At 37.5% G+C, this 22,167-nt stretch overlaps 1 protein-coding gene across 2 annotated transcripts in view; it reads left to right on the forward strand.

Annotated features, from left to right (window-relative positions):
* The window catches only part of ITPR2 (inositol 1,4,5-trisphosphate receptor type 2), a 593,100-nt gene that overhangs the window by 125,568 nt on the left and 445,365 nt on the right, over nucleotides 1-22,167 (forward strand). For both annotated transcript variants that reach the window (XM_070788589.1, XM_070788588.1), the window contains exons 5-9: nucleotides 1,145-1,303; nucleotides 7,183-7,281; nucleotides 7,550-7,633; nucleotides 8,091-8,237; nucleotides 13,481-13,576. In XM_070788589.1, coding sequence (XP_070644690.1) covers nucleotides 1,145-1,303; nucleotides 7,183-7,281; nucleotides 7,550-7,633; nucleotides 8,091-8,237; nucleotides 13,481-13,576 — 585 coding nt within the window. The remainder of the gene's footprint in view (nucleotides 1-1,144; nucleotides 1,304-7,182; nucleotides 7,282-7,549; nucleotides 7,634-8,090; nucleotides 8,238-13,480; nucleotides 13,577-22,167) is intronic.

Here is a 22,167-nt window from a genome sequence, read left to right on the forward strand (position 1 = left end):
CCCCTGATGTTTTGTTATTGGCCAGTGGCCAAGTGCCAGAGCACGGGACCAGCAGAGCAATTCTCTGATGGGGCAAGAGGAGAGCCCTGGGTCTGCGACTCCCTGGTTGTTACAAGTTAATCCCATAATAGACTGTGTGTTACCTGTGGCTGAATGTCCCTTGGGTGGTCCTCCATAACTAGAGTTTCTCTTAACCAAGTCTTGCTTCATATTAAGTGCCAGCAAGCAGAGCTTATGTTTCTTGTCTAGAATCTGACACGCAAATGTTTCCCAAAGTGTTAAGGGCTGAGCCACGCTGTCTTAACAGGGTGGATTCCAAAAGCACTGGGGTTGGCCCCTGAGGGTTTTCACTGGAAATTTCTGAGATAATTTCCTTCTTATTTTGTAGATGTTAAAATGACCATTCTTTATTTTTTTTGAAACGATTGGAATAATAGACGGGAAGGTTATTTGTTTCAGTTTTTCTAGTCAGAATAATGTCTTGGAAAGGTTTTGCCCATGGGATCCAAATATCCCCAGCAGAGGCGCTCCTGCCTTCATCTGAGAAGGAGCAGGATCATGTCCTCTTGTGGGAGTGGCAGAGGTTGTTTAGGACAAGCAGTTGGTCTCACACAGGGGGATGAGGGCCGGTTTTAGGCAGGGGTGATTAATAATATGAAGTGGGTTGATGCCTTATTCCAGTTCCTTGGTTATCCTTTAATATAGTTTGCTTTTGTGGCCGGGCAGGAATTGAGAAAGAATATATTGGGTTGGTCAAAAAGTTCACTCAGGCTTTTCTGTAATGTCTTATGAAAACCTGAATAAACATTTTGGCCAACCCAGTAGTTGGGAGTAACATCCTGGTCTGTTTTGGAAAGCCTGGGTTTATCCTATTATTTATCAGTAGATGAAAATCGTTCAGGGACGTGTCCTTAGTTTTTTTCCCTTATGTGCTCACTTCATATGAAACAGCACTGGGGGTGGAGGTGAGGAGGAACCCAGAGAAAGTCAACTTGGAAAGATGGTGAGTCTGCAAGGAGCTGCTTTGTTTACTGTCTCCCCTGAGTCGTGTTATGTGGGTATGTGATACAAATATAAACACATATGTGTAATGAACAGAGGAGATCAAAGAATGAAGGCAGTAATCCCTAACTTTTTCCTACAGCTACTGCATATAAAAAGCAACAAGTATCTGACTGTCAACAAGAGATTACCTGCTTTACTGGAGAAGAATGCCATGCGCGTGTCCTTGGATGCTGCGGGAAATGAAGGGTCTTGGTTTTATATTCATCCCTTCTGGAAGCTGAGAAGCGAGGGCGACAATGTATGTAGCTCTAAGATGAAGAGAAAAACGTGCATTCTTGAAGATGTTAGTTCTTAATAATGGAGAATCCAAAAAATGCAAAGAAAGGAAAGATAGTTTTCAAGCTTCAACATATTATTTTATATTAATTTCTTTAATAGGTTGAAAGCATTTATTTATAGTACAGATTGTGCTCTGGAATCATAAAAAGACTAAGATCAGATTGATTTAAAATCATCTTCCAGCCAGAATTTTGTGAAAGAATTTAAGTAACATTAAAATATTGGCTGAGACTTTTAAGGGAGAGAAAACCAGAGTTTGCTTCTCGGCCTTATTCAGAAGGGAGTGTGGCTGTATAGAAGAAGCTGTGTTTAGGAGATGGAGTTTATTCCTTTGAATTAATAGAGTAACACATCAAATCATGACAATATGTCATTTATTGGCTCAGTGGCCGGTTGTTTACAATCTGTACAACTTAGTAGATGTGTAATGTATGAGGAGATGCGTAATGTAATGATTGGCAGTGGCTCATTGATGACAATACTTAAATATGTTGTATCATATGAATTTTAGTAGTTGCAAAATATTTTTCTGCTGCTTTATGGAGCAGAGAAAATAAAAATTATGTGTGATGATTCAATAGGATCAATAGTTAGATATTTTTGTGTGTAATAGATGAAGTAGCAAGTGACAGTCCTGGCATATGGGAGATGCTTAATTCTGGTTGACACCAAGTACTCAATAAATTTTGTAAATAGAATACAAATATTGGGTCAGGTGATCAATAAAAATAGTTGAGATTTTAAAAAATTAACATTAAAAATTGAAAGCAATGTTAAAGTCTTATTATTCTGACAATTTTCTCAATCAATACTGTTACGATATTTTAAAATGTATTGGCTGTTTCTTGTCTTAGAAATGTCTTATATTGTAATAAATCTATTTTTCCAGTGAATTTTGAAGTCCAAATTCAACTCCACAGGTTACAAGCTTCATGGTTTAATTTGGTTAATAGATTAGCTGATGATATCCTCCTTCGGTAAGGTTTGGGAGAAGCATGGCATGCAGGAATGTAATGCACTTTAAACTTGTTTTGGATTCCTTGAAAATAAGTTATTTTCTTTTTCCTTTTGGCATCAAGTGATGTTTGCTGTGAGCATGACATATATTTTAATTTCAGTAGGTGGTTAATTACAGTCAACTCTCAATTATTCAGGGACTGGTCATGCAGCTTAGGAACAACCTGTGTCTTTGGATGCCCTGTTTTAAAATACTTCTCCAGCCCCCCTCACTGAGTAGGGTCCGTGTTTGCAGGTAGTCAATGAAAATTAAGCATGAAAACAAACAAAAGCTGAGCTCAAGCTCTGAAGGAATGGGATGAAATCATTGGATAAATTGGGGCCTTGAGATTAGCGTGGATTTTATTAATTCATGCCATCTAATTTTTCATCCTATCTATTCCTTTCCCTACTCCCAAATGCCTTTATGGACTTCCCTCATGGTTCAGATGGTAAAGAATCTACCTTCAATGTGGGAGACCCGGGTTTGATCCCTGGGTCGGGAAGATCCCCTGGAGAAGGGAGTGGCAACCCCCTCCAGTATTCTTGCCTGGAGAATCCCCATAGGCCGAGGAGCCTGGTGGGCTACAGTTCATGGGGTCACAGAGAGTTGGGCATGACGGAATGACGAACAGTAAGCTCCAAATGGTCCTTGTCAATAAGCTATAATAAGGATGGTTTTATTAATTCATCCTATCTAATTTTTCATCTTATATTCCTTTCCCTACTCCCAAATGTCTTTACAGGATCAAAGAGAGTTGACTGTAATGAACTATTTCAAATAATTAGTTGAACTGGATTGCAGGATGGGGAACAACCTACCACCCAAGCACTCCATCTTGGTTAAAGTGGATAGTATAATTGTTATGTGCAAAATAGAGATCCTCCTTATATAGATGTGCTCCATAAAGCATGGCTAAAACAACCTTACACATTGCTTTTTGCTGAAATAGCTCACTGTTTTTGCTCACCACTGTAGCTTTTGTGTGTAATTAAGGTTGCTGTGAAAGCATAAGCATATCCATAGACCTTTATTTCCATGAAAATAATTGTATCATAATGTTCATTTTCCTCCTTAGGAATAGGTAGCATTTTTCTAAAATACAAGCATACTGTATTTTATTGAAGGCAATTGGAAACCCTGTCATTTCATAACAAGTGGTTTAATTACTATTGATTTTTTGAAGCAGTTTTTAATAAAATTCTTTAAATTATGAAAGTATGATAACATTTACTGGAGACTTGGAAAATACAGAACCAAACTACATTTATTTCCACTATATGTTACAATTATTTTTTAAGTAGATAAATTAAGATTTTTTGGTTGGAGTTTCAGTATCACACTCTCAGAAATTAGTATAATAAATAAACAGAAAAGTAGAAGGGATATAGTAGACCTGAAGAGCACTATGAACCGATTCAACATAATTAAGATTTATACGATTTTCACACAACAACAGGATAAAAATTATATTCGTTTCCATGACTGTATAAGACTGTAGATTTTTCAAAAAAACATTAAAAGGAAGAAATTGCAAGATTTAAAAGACTTTTAAATTTCCATTTTATTATTTACTAATTAGTTAAGTTGCGATTTAGGTTATAACTACCCAAAAGATGTTCAGTGACTGAAAGCTAATGTAAGACTGAGGCTGATGATAGGCTGGAGAGAAAAGTGCTCATATCCTCAAAAAATCAGTAGTTTCTACTGTTTAAGTTCATCTCTGTCATATATCTTATAGAATTTCAGGGTAGATAATTTTTGGAGAAAAATAGTTTCACGTTTCCCTCAACTTTGAGCTGTGTAGATGTCCATGCTTGTTGCTGCTCAGAAAGTCACTGGGGACAGCTTTGAGCAGAGTACATACATATTTTATTTTTGTTTATCTTCCCTTGATTGAGTAGTTAATTTTTCATCTTCAACTTTGATCTAAGAAGACATTGGTTCTTTACCTTGATAGTAGATCTTAAAAGGGAGAAAAGGTCAGATATTTCTTTCAATCAAGAAAAAGAAAAACAACCCTTAGGGAAAGAGCCTCTTTAAATATAGTAGATTTCACCCTTTTGAAAACCTAGGCTCCTTGGAATTTCAGAGAAGGTGGCACTCGATCCCTGGTGTTTTGATTTCTACTGTAGTGTTCTTTTCACACCAGGTGCCACTTCAAAAGAAGGGTGGCTGCTGGTGGTATTGTGTTCCTCTTTATTTTCAGTAAAATCCCAGCATGAATCTTGCATGGCTGTTACATAAAATCAGCAGAAATGCTTTTGGAATTGCAGTTTTTTAAAATGTGTGTGCACTAGGGTGAATGTGATATGGCAGAAAATGATGTCATCCTCAAGTTCTGTATTAAATATATGGCTTCTTAGAGGACATCTCTCCCTGTCAGTGGATCAGGCTCCATGCCTGCACTCTTCTGAAAATACTACCAAATTTACCAAGTTATCTAAACAGATAAGAATTCCTCAAGAATAGAGACTACTTCTTATACACCTTTGTGTTATTCCTAGCACTTCTTACTGTTCTTTTTATATCTTATGATTAGCATCTTGTCCATTTCATTTGTCAGTTTTATTCATCCTGTGTGATCAAAGTAACCATTTGTCAACAACAAGACCTAGGACCTGGAAATTAGGGAGATAATGTTAGATTCTCCTTATGAATACCACACTTATGAATCCTTGAAGTTGGTGACATTTTGGCTATATGACTAGTCTCTTAAAGTTATAGAAGACTTTACAGCTATTGTTTTGAAGTAAAACTAATATAGGAATTGAGCCAAAGCTTACAGCAAGCTATCGTAAAATAGTGAGACCTAGAGCACTGACCATAGGTGCCACCAGAAGTATTCTTTTAATTAGAAAGATATAGCTAAAATATGTCATTATATTTAGCAACTTATTGGCTAATATTTATATATACAGACAGGAATGATAGTGAACCAAATCTGACTGTTCTTTAGGAAATCGGAAGACCAGATGTAGTATGGGCAGAGTGTAGTGTCAAGTCCCAGTGTCTGTAGAATGGAAGACCACTCAAGCTTCTACGTGATTTTGAGACTTGGACTTGGCTTGGTGTCATGTGCAAGAACATATGTTCTTGTTTTTTGAGGGAGGTATTGAAAATATATCTGTCATGTTGATTTTTGTTTATTTTGTTTATAATTTAATTGCTTAAAATAGATACCAATTCGTGATTCAAAGACAGAAAACAATATAAAGATAAATGGGGAGAAGTCTCTTTTTAATCCTTTTTTCCATGTTCCCAGTTCCCACTTCTCTTTTTCACAGTTAACCACTGGGATGATTTCTTATGCGTATACTCCTACTCTCCCTGTTTTACACAAACATAGCCCAGTTCTGCCCTCTCATCCTCTCACTTAGCACAGTTTCTAAATGATTTTTTCTTTATCTGGACATAATAAAGAGCTTCTGTAATGGTCCTTTCTGAATCGCAGCCTCCACCTGATTATGGACTTGAAAGGCAGGATGGTGAATAGAGACTAGTCCCGTAAATAACAGAAGCAATTTCTGCAAACCAAAGAATAATCTTCTTTTGCTCGATTAATGAGCTTAGGGCTTCTCTATCATATTTGAATCTCCAGGTATAGTTTGTGACAGCAGTACTGTAGGTGAATGTAGACTCTTGTATGTAATTTATTGACATTGAAAATGTGAAATTATGTTCCTTTAAGTCTTAGTCTAGATTCAGATCCAGGGAGGAGATGTTTTATCTGTTTTTATTGTCTCAGTCCTAATTTGTTTTTCAGTTATCTACTAATCTATTCTAATATTTAGTTGATATGAAATATGCAAAGGGAAGGTATTGGTTTTCATTTCTGAAGTGGTGAGCAATTCTGTGAAGAAGAGTGAAGGTACTATACAGTAGTAGATCTTCTAGTGGAACTTGACAAAAGTAACTCTAATAACTATAAGATAACTGTTCACTATTATCCTTAAGAAAAGCACAACTTCTTTCCCCCACAATTTGAGTGATGAATAAAAAGACTTAAAGATCAAACAGACATTGTTAATAAAAAGATCAACTTTGACTTATTTCTTTAAAGCACTTTTCCCATAATTAATTTTAATTTTTATTTACAAATGAGCACCAGGTTTAAGGAACACTGTTAGTATTAGATATTTAAGATAAAAGCGAACCGTTGCCCAAGACCCAAACTATAAACGTGTTCCTACAGGGTCATACCAGATTCTTCATTTTCTGAATCCAGATGATATTAGAACATTTATTAAATTTCTGAGACTATGGGGACGATCAAATATAGTAGATTTGTTTTTAATTTAGAGCAAATACAAATGTATAAGATTCCCTGCTTGCACTTGAAGTGGTTTTAATGTTTAGGCAGATTCTTGTTTTGTGGCAGATGCATTTATTCTTGATAGCTCCTGTGTATGTGGCGTCAGACCTCTGTGGAGGGATGCTGACCTAATTACTGACATTAAGAAAGCTCTAACTGAAATGGCAGACCAATAAGACAAGAATCTAGGGACTTCCTTGGCAGTCCAGTGGTTAAGATTCCACGCTTCTACCACAAGCGGCATGGATCTGATCCCTGGTCGGGGAGCTAAGATCCCACATATCAAGCAAAAGAAAAAAATCTACAAAACCAGCTTTATGAATCCACACTAGGCCCTGTGGGACATGATTATATAGTCATTTATCAGAAGGTATTTTACCTTAAAGAGAAAAGAATTGATCTAAAATTTGATAAACAGGTCAAATATTAGGTCAATAATGAAGACTCTTTACAGTTATTTTTAGCATCAAATATATCATCACAGATCCATGTAGTGTCTCAGTTGCAACTTAATTCTGATTTCCAGATTGTTGTTGGAGATAAAGTTGTTTTGATGCCCGTGAATGCAGGACAGCCACTACATGCCAGCAACATTGAACTACTCGATAATCCAGGGTGTAAAGAGGTAAGTTTGGGAGGAAAGTGAATTTGTTGATTTTTATCACGAGAAGAAAAAGAAATCTTATAGGTTCTTTCATTGTTTTCATAAGCATAAGCCCAGTTTATGTGAGTTATTATTACTAAGATACCTATAGATTTTGAATGGTCCTTTGAAGATATTTTTTGACATACATACCCCATTGTCCAAAGTTGTTCTTTTTTCTCCTTCCTCTAGTTGAAGTAGTAATTCATGGAACCTGCAATCTTATAACTTAACATCTCTTCATTAATAGGTGAATGCTGTTAATTGCAACACTAGCTGGAAAATCACTTTATTCATGAAATACAGTTCCTATCGAGAAGATGTACTAAAAGGAGTAAGTATGTTACGTAGAACATTTGCTGGAAGAATTGAAGGTTGTCTTTGTGTTTGAAGTTTAGAATGTGACTGTAAACCTTAAAACTCATGTTGAGTTTTCCCTCCTATATTTGGAAATGTATACATAATCTTTAAAAGCCAAGTGTTAGCAGAAGGGCCCAGAGTGTCAAAAACCTGCAGAGTCACCTACTTCTTACATTTCTTTGTTCAAACTTTTGTTGAAAATAGTTTTTAATTTATTTATTTTTAATTGAAGGATACTTGCTTTATAATAATGGTTTCATTTCTGCCATGCATTAGCATGAATTAGCCATAGGGATACATAGGTCCCCATACATACCTCCCTCCCATCTCCTACCCTTTCCCACTCCTCTAGGTGGTCACAGAGCCCTGGTTTGAGTTCCCTGAGACATACAGCAAAGGAGATAGCAGGTTTTTTTGGCCTCTTTTTCTAGGGTGATGTTGTTCGCTTGTTCCATGCGGAACAAGAGAAGTTTCTGACTTGTGATGAATATGAGAAAAAGCAGCACATTTTCCTTCGTACAACCTTGCGTCAATCAGCCACTTCTGCAACCAGCTCTAAAGCACTCTGGGAAATAGAGGTGCGTAAATAATTTTTGGCTTTTAATAAATGCTTATATCTAAAAGACAAGGTCACTTGTATGGTTTATCGTTGCAAGCATCACTTGTGCGTGCATGCACACTCGGTTGCTTCCGTTGTGTCCGACTCTTTTCGACCTCATTGCTCTAGCCCACCAGGCTCCTCTGTCCATGGGATTCTGCAGGCAGGAATACTGAAGTGGGTTGCCGTGCCCTCCTCCAGGGCATCTTCCCGACCCAGGGACTGAACCTGCTTCTCTTATGTCTTCTACACTGGTAGGCAGATTCTTTACCATTAGCGCTACCTGGAAAGCCCAAGCATCACTTGTGATAGATCTGTAAAACAATAATTTTTGTGAAGCCTCTTGTACCTCTTGACTGCTGTGACCACTCTGAAATGTTGCTATTTCCTTTATTTATCTTCTTAGAGGCATCTTTCTCTTTCTCTTGAATTTAATAAGGGCATATATATAATTTTGCTTTTAAAAACTCCATTGTAAAGTGTTGACTTCAGGCCAATGTCAGGCCTCGTGCCTTGAATGCCACTGGTGTTGAGATGGAGCAGGAGGACTCACCGTAAGTGAGCATCAGAAATACAGTCACTGAAAAGAGCATTTGTGTCTTCTGGGGATGCTCTTCCTATTGGAGTCAGGAGAACCATAGTTAAGAATCCATTCATCTTTAAGACATATTTTCTTAAGTGTGCCAATGTGATAGAGTAATTAAGAAAATGTAAGGTATGGGTTTTTCTTTGAAGGAACTTTCTATATACTGGAAAAGATAAGATATACCTGTGCTGTGCTTAGTCACTCGGTTGTGTCTGACTCTGCAGCCCCATGGACTGTAGCCCGCCAGGCTCCTCTATCCGTGGAGATTCTCCAGGCAAGAAAGATATACCTGAGTGACTACACACAACCCGATAAGTTCCATCTGGATTTAATGTGTCATCTCCAGCCACTATAGCAGTGGTTCTCAATCATTTCAAACCCATCACCCCCTCTTTTACAGCAATATATTTTGTTATACTTCCTTTATGTACAAAAATGAAATTCATGGTTAATATTATTATTATATATTCTCATGATGAAAAAAATCAATAAAATGCCCAAATTCTAATATAAAGAAGATACAAAAGGAAAATAATTTATAATAAAATAATATTCATTTCAACATATAAATACATACTCTAGAAACTATAACATTTATACCCATCTTGGGGCTTCCCTAATAGCTCAGTTGATAAAGAATCCACCTGCAATGCAGGAGACCCCAGTTCGATCCCTGGGTTGGGAAGATCCCTGGAGACGGGAAAGGCTACCCACTTCAGTATTCTGGCCTGGAGAATTCCATGGACTGTAAAGTCCTTGGGGTCGCAAAGAGTTGGACACGATTGAACGACTTTGACTTTCATTTCACTTTCACTCTGATGGATTCATTTAGATTTGGGAGAAGTGATGATAGAAGAGGGTAAGAATACATTCTATACAAGTACAGGAAAATGAAATAGCAGAGCTAAATGTGGGCCCTTGGGTAATATCTAGTATTAGGAGAAGTAATAACAGAACAGACTTAGTTGTACATGATTTTAAAAAGAAATCACCATAATTGAAATAAGGATAATGAGGCAAATTATAAGCTATTGAAACAGAGAAAATGAGGAAGTATAATATTTATGTAAATGAGCTGAGCCTTAATTATAAATGTTACATAAAGACAATTCTCTAAGTTATGACATGGTTTAGAATAGAGATGAAATAGCACAAAAGCATGTTGAGGCATATTTTCAGTCTCTTGCATTCAGAAGGGACCATATCCTTCAATGATTTGGATACACTGGTCTTTAGTAGGTGACAGGGAATTAAGTTGGAGGGAAACAACTACCGCCAAAACTACATAATCCTCTTCCCAGTAGCCAATCTCACAAATTCTCTTATTAGGATAAGAGAAAGATAACAGGCAACTGGGAAATAAATACATAGTTAAAATAAACATTTTTTCATACCATAGATTTCTTATCATTGTGCTCCAAAAATTTTCAAAATATAGGGGATAGGGCTTCCCTGATGGCTCAGTTGGTAATGGATCTTGCCTGCAATGCAGGAGACCCAGGTTTGATCCTTGGATTGGGAAGATCCCCTGGAGAAGGGAATGGCTACCCACTCTAGTATTCTTGCCTGGAGAATTCCATGGAGAGGGTAGCCTAGTGGGCTACAGTCCATGGGATCGCATAGAGTCAGACATGACTCAGTGGCTAATAAACACTTTCACCTTTCACTTTCTTTCAGCAGTACTGTTAAATGCTATTTTAAAATTTTGTTAGCAAAATACAGTGATGGAAAAGTTATATAGCAAATTCCTTACACAGTGAGTTTGGTTCCAACTCTGTTAAAAGAAGTTTTGTATCTTCCCTCTTATATATTTGCTGTTAGTTTTATAGCTCTTGATATAATTTTGCCACTGCACCAAAATCCTTCCCAACAAAATGCGTAGTTGGAAATGTTATGATCCATTGAGCAGTCAGAATGGAGAGAGTGAATACATTATTCAGTAATTTTGACATAATGTCTTGGTTTCACGTAAGCTTCCTTATCCACAGTGAATTTCTCTAAAATGATTGGCCTTTTCATGTAACTTGATGTAAAAGCTTTTCCGTATGATTCCATGTTACAGCACTAGCAGTTTATATCTGTGGTAGGTTTTATTTCTGTTGGAGATTTGAAAGTGATGCCAGGGGACGTTTCTGTATGGTGTACTACATCACCAGGCTTCAGTTCAGGAAGCCTGAGCATCAGGTGTTTCAAGCAGACAGATATTTAAAATCGGAAATTGGTTTCAATGTTGTTGGAAGGACTAGATGGGAAAAAGTGTGAAGAATATGGTTTTGTGTAAAGATCTGGTAGGGCTGGAAGCCCGGGCTGCCTCTTCCTGTGCTCCAGTGGTGCTCCCTCACACCTCCTGTGGGAGGCCCTGCAAGGCAGCCGCTGCCACCTTTATTAGAGCCCTTAGAGGATTCTCTCTTTCACTCTCCTTTGCTTCCTGTCCTGGTGATAACAGCAGGGCACTTAGAAGGATGGGGATGGTCCTGAGTGTCACACACAGTATCTAGCCTATGGTTGAACTCTTCTGTGAATTGCAGGATATTTAATATCTTGGCCGCTGTTCATTCATTCCAGTAGCATCCCTCAAAAATCACTGTGATAAATGAAAACGTCCTCCCTTCCCTGACTCCAAATTGTCCTTTAGGGAGCTGTATGTATTGCTATTGCTAGACGCACTAATGTATAGGGCAGGAGTTCTGAGTCTGTGATCCCTGATGAGTGTCAAGTTATTTATTAATCTCCAGCAGTTGTATACAAAAGTTGTGTGAGAGTATGTATGTATGTGAGACAACTCATGGATTTTATCAGATTCTCAGAGATATCTGTGTCTCTCCCAAAGGAGTAAGAGTTCATATATTGACAAGATCATGGTAGGGGGTGATATTAGCAAAGGATTGGTGGAAGAAGGTTGATTTGAGAACTGAACTTTGAAGGATAAGCAGGTGTTTGGCCATAGGGGGGTATTTTTGTAAGACTTTATCCACTTTGAAGTATTTTCATAGTTATCTCATTTGAGCTTTTGGAGTATGGGAAGAAATGGGGGCTGGAGTCTAGCAAAAGGCATTGGGAAGTTCTATACATTTGTTTGCCTGGTGACTCAGATGGTAAAGAATCTGCCTGCAGTATAGGAGGTCTAGGTTTGATCCCTCATCGGCAAGATTCCCTGGAGAAGGGAATGGCAACCCACTCCAGTATTCTTTCCTGGAGAATTCCATGGACAGAGGAACCTGGAGGGCAGTAATCCATGGGATCACAAAGAGTCCGACATCACTAAATGACTAACACTTTCACTTTCACTTCATACATTAGCACACAGAATTGAGGCTGGGGCAGGAGGCAGAGGATATCAAAAAGAAGAAGGCGATCTGCTGAAGAACAGTGGAAAGTTATCTGAACACTCTAATATGCCTTGTGATATTTACTCTTCACAACAATCCTATGAATTAAACCTACTTAGTATATGAAGAAACAGGCTTCTGAGATGTTACATTCCTTGCTGTGATCAGACCATAGTCATTAACGTCAAGAACGTGTATGCTCAGTTGTAGCTGACTCACTGTGACCCCGTGGACTGTAGCCCATCGGGCTTCTCTGTCATGGGATTATCCAGGCAAGAATACTGGAGTGGGTCATTGGTGGGACCCAAAACCAGTTGTCTCTGAACTGGAGAACTTGAACTTTGCTTCAGCACCGAGCCACTTGTCATAAGCGACAGTTTCAGACCTTCTACCATTTTCATTTTCAGGGCACCTAATGGCTCAGCATCTAGGGCAGGTATCAAGGGACATGGTGTTAGTAAACAAGCAACACATGGAAAGAGCCAGGAATTAAATTAGTCCAGACTTCCAGGCCTTGGCTTTGTGGTCTGTCTCCCTGGAATGATCTCTTCCAGTCTCTCTGCATCCCCATCTCATTCTTATCCATCAGAGTGCCCATGCTGACTGCCGTATTGATCCAAAGTAGTCTTCTGTAGGGAGCTCCCCTGATGACTCAGTGGTAAAGAATCCACCTGCCAATGCAGGAGTCATGGGTCTGACCCCTGGGTAGGGAAGATAACCCTGGAGAAGGCAGTGGCTACCCACTCCAGTATACTTGTCTAGAGAATTCCATGGACAGGGAAGCCTGGCAGGCTACAGTCCATGTGGTCGCAGAGTAGGACATGAGTGAGCAACTGAGCACAAGCACAAGCCTTCTCTAGGTGTTCAATCATGCACTCTATTTATTTCCTCCTGGTGTTGCCAAATCTTATTCACTGAAAGCTTAGTCTTATTCATTGCTCTGGCCCCTATTGCCTAGAAGAATACCAGGCACCTGGTAGACTCTTAACATAATCTGTTGAATGAATGAATAACAAATGTGGGGAAGCCCCACAGTATTTCCAGTTTGGGCCTGGAAACATGTCTTTTGGAGTAAGGGTGTATTTGCAGATATGAGACATGAGAATCATGCAAGCCCAGTGAGGTAACTGTTCTCTTACTTATTTATGGGGAATCTTGTTTTTTGCTACATTGGACTCCTAAAAAGGTATATTAGGTTTGACAAGTTTAATGTGAACACGCGGGTACCCCATGTAACCTGTTGAGATTTGTGTGCCAGGAACATGCATGTCTTTTAGCCATTGTTTTTGTTTCTCTTTTTGTCTGTAGGTAGTTCATCATGATCCATGCCGTGGGGGTGCAGGACAGTGGAACAGCTTGTTCAGATTTAAACATCTTGCAACTGGGAACTATTTAGCTGCAGAGGTAAGATTAATGGATATAGTGTTGTAAAATCTCTGATTCGGAAACACTGAAACAGGCAATAGAGAAGATGTATTTGTAGGAACAGTTATTGTGCACATTCGATTATTGCTAATCAAGTACTGCATTGGTATGTCCGCTATTCTCAAAATGTAAATATTAATTGAAATCTTAAAATAATCTTTGTTTTGAAAATACAAACAGCAGCAGCCACCACAACAGAACCTTGTGGTTGGTTTGCTGGAAGGGTATTTGGAAGAGGGTATCTGATTTGCATCTGTGTGGGATTCATCCTGAGATTTCCTGTTTGACTTCACTCTTTCAGAATGTCTGATTTGGAACCCTGATGAGCTCATAGTTGGTGTGGTGTAGTCTAGATAGTTTCAGATTGATCTTCTGTGGCTATTCTTTCACTGGTGGGTGGCTGTCATTGTTCAAACCATTGGAAAGGAAAGGGTTTTTTTCCCCCCCTCTGAGATATTGCACTGTCCTAAAACTGTCAATTAAAAATTGACAGGTAAAAACGTAGAAAGGTCTTTTCTTTCTCCACTAAATGCATGTTGACAGTCAGAGTGAAAAGTGGTAGAAATAACAGCACTGAAGTTGTAGGAATGATTTAATTAAAGTTTAGTTATCTGGTTATATCGAAAATATTTGAAAATATTTGTTTTAATTTTTAACTTATTTTTTCTTAAATCTTTTTAAAATTGAAGCATGGTTGATTTACAATATTGTGTTAGTTTCACATTTACAGCAAAGTGATTCAGTTATACATACATAATATACATATTGTGTATCTATGTATATGTATTTATATTCTTTTTAAAATTCTTTTCCATTATAGGTTATTGTAAGATATTGAATATAGTTTCTTGTGAAAGTGAAAGTCACTTAGTTGTCCTACTGTTTGTGACCCCTGGACTGTGCTAGTCCATGGAATTCTCTAGGCCAGAATACAGGAGTGGGTAACCTTTTCCTTTTCCAGGCCCCAGGTCTCCCTCATTGCAGGCGGATTCTTTACCAGCTGAGCTACAAGGGAAACCCATAGTTCCCTGTACTATACAGTAAATCTTTACTGTATATTTTACATATGGTGTTATGTAGAAAATCTTTATTTTCAGATATATGAAATATCCATTCATTTTACTCTTAACTCTGTTTTTCAACTTAAGAGTTTCTTCTGGAATTCTAAACCAGAATTTTGTCTTGGAATGTCTAGTATTAATTATCTAACTTTTGCTTTTGGATGTTTCAGAGGGTAAGTTAGGTGGGGCTGGAAAGCTGATGAGGAAAAGGTGGTGCAAACAGGAAGTTTCTATAAATATGCTGACCCCAGTCTAAAGTAGAACTCAAACCCATTACCCTCTCCATCATGTTAATCTGTGATGGTTTTCCTTATAGTATTTCCCACGTTCTCACTTTTTATATGTCTTTTGGCTTTCTCTGTCAAAATGAATACTCTCTGAAGGCAGGAATTTTTTTTTTTTTGCTAACATCACCACTGCATGCCCGGTACCTGGGAAAGTGCCTGGTACTTTGAAAGCATTTGGTGAATACATTTTGAATGAATGAATGAATATGAAGAAGCTATTCAGGCTTCCCTAAGCTTGGAGAATGGAAAAAAAGAAAATTACAGAATTTGTATCTGAGACACATTTGAGACCATATTTGGGCAAATTAATCTCTCTAAACTCCCATTTCCTCTGCTAGAAAATGGGGATAATCACAATATTTATATAAGTTTATCAAGAGAATAAAATGATATAAAGTGTTTGGTGTAATGTGTAACCATGGTAAGCTTCCAGGAAGGAGTGCTGGCATGATTAATTGTATTATATGGTGAGTAGAAAACATTATTAATTTTATAAATATCTGACACAATTTTAATGAATCGGCTCACTTAAATGAAATAGAGCCTCACAATTTATGGACTGCTTATACCATAAATGTTTTGAAGTAACTTTTTTTGGGAAAGTAAAGCTTTGGAAAAGTTAAGCAGTAAGGTAAAAGAATCTTGTCTAAAACAAGAATTAGAAAAGTCTACTGGGTGTCCTATCGAAGATTAGAAATTAGGATTAAAGTTGTCTTAGAAATGGGGAAACACTCAAGTACAACACACCTTGGTAGAGGATGGTGGGGGACACGAGGAAGGGCAGCTGCCTGGTGGATGAGTAAGGCAGATGGGGCAGAGAGAGAAGCGTGTTCAGGCAGAGGAGATGTGTTTATTTTACAAACTAGTTTCATGTGGGTAATTCATGTGTGTATCACACATAAGATATATGTGAGTTAAGAAGTGATGCTAGAAGGTGGGAGGGGAGTGATGGGGCCAGAAATGTAGGGTAGCTGCTATTTTCAGGCCATATATATTAAGCTATGCAGAATGTGTTTAATCTTTTGCTTAAAGAGCAGTGTTCTAAATAATCTGTGTTCAAAACAGACCGCTCCAGAGTGGCATTGTCGAATATGGTAGTCACCAGCCGCATGTCGGCTATTTAAACTTTATGTTTTTAAAATTAAGTAAAATTAGAAAGACTGGCAGCCTGGGAAGTCACACAAGCAACAGGAAAATCAAATGGGCTGAGTCACAGATGCCAAGCAAGAGAAGATAGGGTTTCAACAAGTTGGGAGTGCTACAGAAAAGGTCAGGAACAAAATGTCTTCACAGCATTTGGCAAGAATATGGTCATCTGTGACTTTGCTGAGAGCATTTTTAGTAAGACCAGAATGCAGGGGGCAGAGGAAGAGACGAGGAAGCCAGCAATCAGAAGGAGGCGTAGACTGAGATTTGGTTGTGAAGGGGGAGAAACAAAGTCATAAAAAGAAGGGAAGAGTTCTATTAGACTTTTATAATGTGTTTTTAAACAGTAAGATGGATGAGCTGTTCTAGGGAATGATCCATCAGAGGGCAGGATTTGGAGGCATGTTACTCTTTTCCTCAAACTTTTCCACTTTCAACACACCTATTTATAGTTTGAAATATTAATTTAGTATGCTTAGGCACCCCTGATCAATTGGATGGTATAATTCTTAAATTGCCTTTGAGTTCATGGTATTTATATTGGCCAGTGCAGCAAAGAGAGCCTGGAGTAGTGAGGAGAAAAGTCCCAGGTAGACTGCTCACAATCTCTCTGCCTTTAAGCAAATATTTGACCCCTCTGAACCTCAGTTCCCTTGTGTGTGAAAAAGGTGATAATATATATTATATGGGATTTTTTGGAATTAAAGAATATCTTGTGAATTTTCAACACCTTGTACATAAAGGGTATTTAGTAAGTATTAAGTCCCTTTGCTTCCATTGGGAGAAAGGGGAAAGGAAATGTGTAGTTGTGTTTATTATTATTTTAAAATTTATCTTTAATACTTTTGTTATTCATAACTGACATTTCTTTGTCAGTCAGATAACTTAAGGGGGAAAATGTTTCAGGAATCACCACTGGCTACCTTGTATCTAGAACAGTCTCTGATAATTTATATTCAGTAAGTATTGAATAATCTAATGAATAAATCATAGAGAGAATGAAGTTTTAAATCCAGTCATTTCCCTTGGCAAAACAGGAAACCCAGAGTCAAAGAAGTGATTTATTTTGTCCAAAGTTAAGAAACAAGGTTAATGACAGTATTCAGGCTGAATGCTACACTTGCATTGCTTCATCCCTATCAGTGAGTCTCAATGGAGGATGGCCTTCTTCCCAGCGGCTGTTTGACAAAGTCTGGAGACATTTTTATTGTCACAGCTGGGGAGAGGGAGCTACTGGCATCTAGTGGGTAGAGGCTAGGGATGCAGCTAAACATCCTATAAAGTGCAGGACAGATCCCACAGCAAAGAATGATCTGGGCCCAATGCCACCAGTGCCAGTGTTGAGAAGGTGATGTGTGTTATGCTGAAATCACATAATCATTTTAGTGACGGCCTCCTAGGTGAAAGCACTGTTCTGTTATTGCGAAGAAGACAAAGATGACTAACATTTTGTCCTTGTCCTTCAAGAGTGTGCGATCTGGAGGGGAATTATATTAACTCATCACTGGGACGTCTATTTGTCAGTTGTTTCCAGCATACATAAATATCTGAGATAACAGGTTATGTGTAAGGTTTAAATTATTAAGATTAAAAACGACCATGACAAATCTCTCAGTAAGTTTAAAGGGCTGCCACCTTAAATCTAGGCACATATGAGAAAAAACACCTAAAATTTTTACTTATACTTTTGTAATCTGATATTCTATTTAACCAGTGCTTTCTGGGTGGCTAAGTTATTCAGATAAATGTAATAAGCTTATTTGTTTAGAAAGGAAGGGGAAACTAAAGAAAATTAGACTAATTCATGTGCTGAATATTCTGTAGTCTTAACTGTGGAGACAAAACAGGTAAATTACAAGCTATTCAAGAATAGCACCATGTTTTGTGTGTGTGTGTGTGTGTGTGTGTGAATTGTAGAAAACATCTAGGAATTAGGATGGTGATATGATATAACACTGTTTAGACTTTATTCTGTAAATTACTAAAGTGAACTAAGGTTTAGAAATGAACCCTTACTCAGTTTGAATATCTCCAACAGTGTTGTCTTAGCAAATTAAGGGTTTATTTTTGAATAATATACAGTGCTGCTAACTCATGACAAAATGTAGAACAAAATATTTAATTGTGAATTAGGTAACAGGGCATTTGTGACTGTATTATTAGGCTTTCTTCTATAACGTCAGTTTCTGTGGACCAGGCAAGAAATAAGGTGACATGAATGGAAGTAAACGCTCATATATTTTTTTTCCTTTTTAAAAATTTATTTATCTTTTAATTGAAGAATAATTTTTACAGAATTTTGTTGTTTTCTGTCAAACCTCAACATGAATCAGCCATTGGTATACATATATCCCATCCCTTTTGAACCTTGCTTTTAATGCACAGCATGGTTGTCAGCACACTCCTTGCCATTTTGCCATAGATCTTTTTCTTGTATCACCTTATTGGTGCAGGAGTGTTCACAATCCTGTCTGTGGTTCAGAAAGTAATTTTATCATAATTTGAATAGGGACAATATGAAAGCCTTAATAAATAGTTCTTCCATAGCTGTGAGAAGAATTATAACTCAAATATCTCAGTTTCTAACCTGCTGCATTTTCTTTCTTTGGATGTTATTAAAGGACTCACTTTTGATGATCATTTCCCAAGAGCAACAGTGAAAAATAATTTTGTTAAAGATTTTGTAATTACCTGTTTTAAGACAACTAGCTTATTTATCTGTAGATAGGCCAGACTTCCACCAGATGGCAGTAAACACTTATTTCCTAACTCTAGCGTAGTCTTTGGATTTTAGTTAATTAAAAACTTAGTACTCAAGAACTTGTACATTAGCATAGAATCTTATGTATATTAGGGCTGTAGTTTTAAATACCTCAATGTTTGTATTCTCTTTCAAATATACATTCTCTTTCAAATATATCAGCCATAGTATATGAAAAGGGTCTTTATATATATGTGTGTGTATGTATATGTATATATATGTATGCAAAATTTATATACAATAGAGGAACATACATATCAGATTCTTTATATACAATAAATATATATCAAAATATAAATGATGCCTGGTACATGTCAGCATCCTGTAAATGTTATTTTTCCATTCTTTTCTGGCCCTAACAATAATAGCTTGGCTCTGAAATGCCTTGTCATTGGAAAGAGGAACATATAATTATTTAAAATTGTACGTGTGTTGATTTTATGATTTCAGTGTTATATATAATAAAAATTGATCAAAAGACATTTCATTATAAAAAAGTAATATTTTTTTTTTTACGAAAATGAACATAAATTTTGGACTTACAGCTTGCCATCTGCTGCTTGCTGTTCTTTAGAGAGACAGTTGCAGCTGTCTTTAATTTGATAAGTGGTACAGCCATGACTTTCACTGTCTCGGTGCTTATGATATTAATCTGTCTCTCTGCCACTTTTCTATTCTAACTTGTCGTATGCTCTGCCTGACTTCATTCTAGTCCTCTTTGGCCACTTAAATGAAGATTCCCTTCAAAGCTTAATTTCAGGACTTCCCTGGTGATCCAGTGACTAAAACTCTGCACTTCCAATTCAGGGGGCCTGAGTTCTATCCCTGGTCAGGGAACTAGACTCCACATGCCACACCTAAGAGAGCTCATACTAAGACCCAATACAGCCAAATAAATAAAGACATAATTTTTAAAAATTAAAAAAAAAAAAGTTTAGTGCCTATTTGCTCTTTCTCTTCTCTTTCTGTTACTTATTCTCCTGGCTGCAGTGGGCCATGACTTTGATCTTAGATATTTCACTGCCATTGAAACTCGATAATCATGCTCCTGCTGCTGCTAAGTTGCTTCAGTCATGTCCAACTCTGTGTGACCCCATAGACAGCAGCCCACGAGGCTCCCCCGTCCCTGGGATTCTCCAGACAAGAACACTGGAGTAGGTTGCCATTTCCTTCTCCAATGCATGAAAGTGAAAAGTGAAAGTAAAGTTGCTCAGTCATGTCCGACTCCTAGTGACCCCATGGACTGCAGCCTACCAGGCTCCTCTGTCCATGCGATTTTCCAGGCAAGAGTGCTGGAGTGGGTTGCTGTTGCCTTCTCCAATAATCATATCTAAGATGAAATTATTTCCCCAGAGAGACTAAGTTTTATTAGCTCTGGGTGAAAAACTTGGGAGTCATGATAAACACTTTTTCTCCCTCAGTTTTCTCCCTCAACCTTCGATTCTCTTGACTCTCTCTCTGTAGAATCTTTCCCATCTACTTTCTCCTTTCTATTTCAGCATCTTTATTGATGCTGGGACTCTACCACCAATTATTCCAACCCTGCACTTGGCTACATTGTCCTTTTTATCATCTGTCTCTGTCTCATGCTAATGATGGCCAAGGGAGGGTTTTTAGTGCACTATTTCTGCAAACATTTTCCCAGTGATATATGCAAAATCTTCCTGAAGATGCAAACCCTTTAGCATGTGGCAAAAAAAGCCCCATTGGTTAGGCCTTCCTTCTCACCTTGGATCATACCAGTCCTCATTATGGGGGTGAGAGGGAAGTCATTGGCTGTCAGAACTAAAAGATGGAGCTTTGGAACCGTCAGACCGGTGCTTGTGAATAACCTGCTGCTCTTCAGTGGTTTGATTTTGTATGGAGTACTTCACTTAGTGTGCCCCAGGTGTCTCACCTGGAAAATGGGGTTAAGGGTTGCTTCTAATAGGATAATTGTATGGGGAGAATTAACCTTGAAAAGCATATAAGAAGAATTCTATAAATGACATTTATGGGCCTTCTCTGATCAAGGCTCATTTTCTCAGATATTTGGCAGTAGTTCCCCTTTTTTTTTTTCAGTTTTAATTTAAAATTTTATTTTTTTTTCATGTGTTTGTTAGCCATCTGTATGTCTTCTTTGGAGAAATGTCTATTTAGTTCTTTGGCCCATTTTTTGATTGGGTCATTTATTTTTCTGGAGTTGAGCTGTAGGAGTTGCTTGTATATTTTTGAGATTAGTTGTTTGTCAGTTGCTTCATTTGCTATTATTTTCTCCCATTCTGAAGGCTGTCTTTTCACCTTGCTAATAGTTTCCTTTGATGTGCAGAAGCTTTTAAGGTTAATTAGGTCCCATTTGTTTATTTTTGCTTTTATTTCCAATATTCTGGGAGGTGGGTCATAGAGGATCCTGCTGTGATGTATGTCGGAGAGTGTTTTGCCTATGTTCTCCTCTAGGAGTTTTATAGTTTCTGGTCTTACATTTAGATCTTTAATCCATTTTGAGTTTATTTTTGTGTATGGTGTTAGAAAGTGTTCTAGTTTCATTCTTTTACAAGTGGTTGACCAGTTTTCCCAGCACCACTTGTTAAAGAGATTGTCTTTAATCCATTGTATATTCTTGCCTCCTTTGTCAAAGATAAGGTGTCCATATGTGCGTGGATTTATCTCTGGGCTTTCTATTTTGTTCCATTGATCTATATTTCTGTCTTTGTGCCAGTGCCATACTGTCTTGATAACTGTGGCTTTGTAGTAGAGCCTGAAGTCAGGTAGGTTGATTCCTCCAGTTCCATTCTTCTTTCTCAGGATCGCTTTGGCTGTTCGAGGTTTTGGAGGGTTCAGGATGGGGAACACATGTATACCTGTGGTGGATTCATTTTGATATTTGGCAAAACTAATACAATTATGTAAAGTTTAAAAATAAAATAAAATTAAAAAAAAAAGAGAAAAAAATAAATAAAATTTTATTTTTTAACTTTTAATTTTATATTGGAGTATAGTTGATTTGCAATGTTGTGTTAGTTTCAAGTGTAAAGCAAAGGGATTCAGTTATAAATGTACATATATCTGTTCTTTTTCAGATTCTTTGCCCATAGGTTATTACAAGAGTATTGAGTAGAGGTCGCTGTGCCATACAGCATTTCCTTTCTGAGAACCTATTTTATATAGAAAATATTTCCTTCTCTCCCAGTTGTAATTCTACCTATCCTTCAAGGCTTCACTCATGTGCTATCTTATCCAAGAATAATTCTTTTTTTTTTTTTAATTGTTTGCTTATTTTTTGGCTGTGCTGGGTCTCTGTGGTGCACTTGGGCTTTCTCTAGTTGTGGTAAGCTG

Source organism: Bos indicus, chromosome 5 (assembly GCF_029378745.1).
Source record: "Bos indicus isolate NIAB-ARS_2022 breed Sahiwal x Tharparkar chromosome 5, NIAB-ARS_B.indTharparkar_mat_pri_1.0, whole genome shotgun sequence".
Classification (NCBI taxonomy): domain Eukaryota; kingdom Metazoa; phylum Chordata; class Mammalia; order Artiodactyla; family Bovidae; genus Bos; species Bos indicus.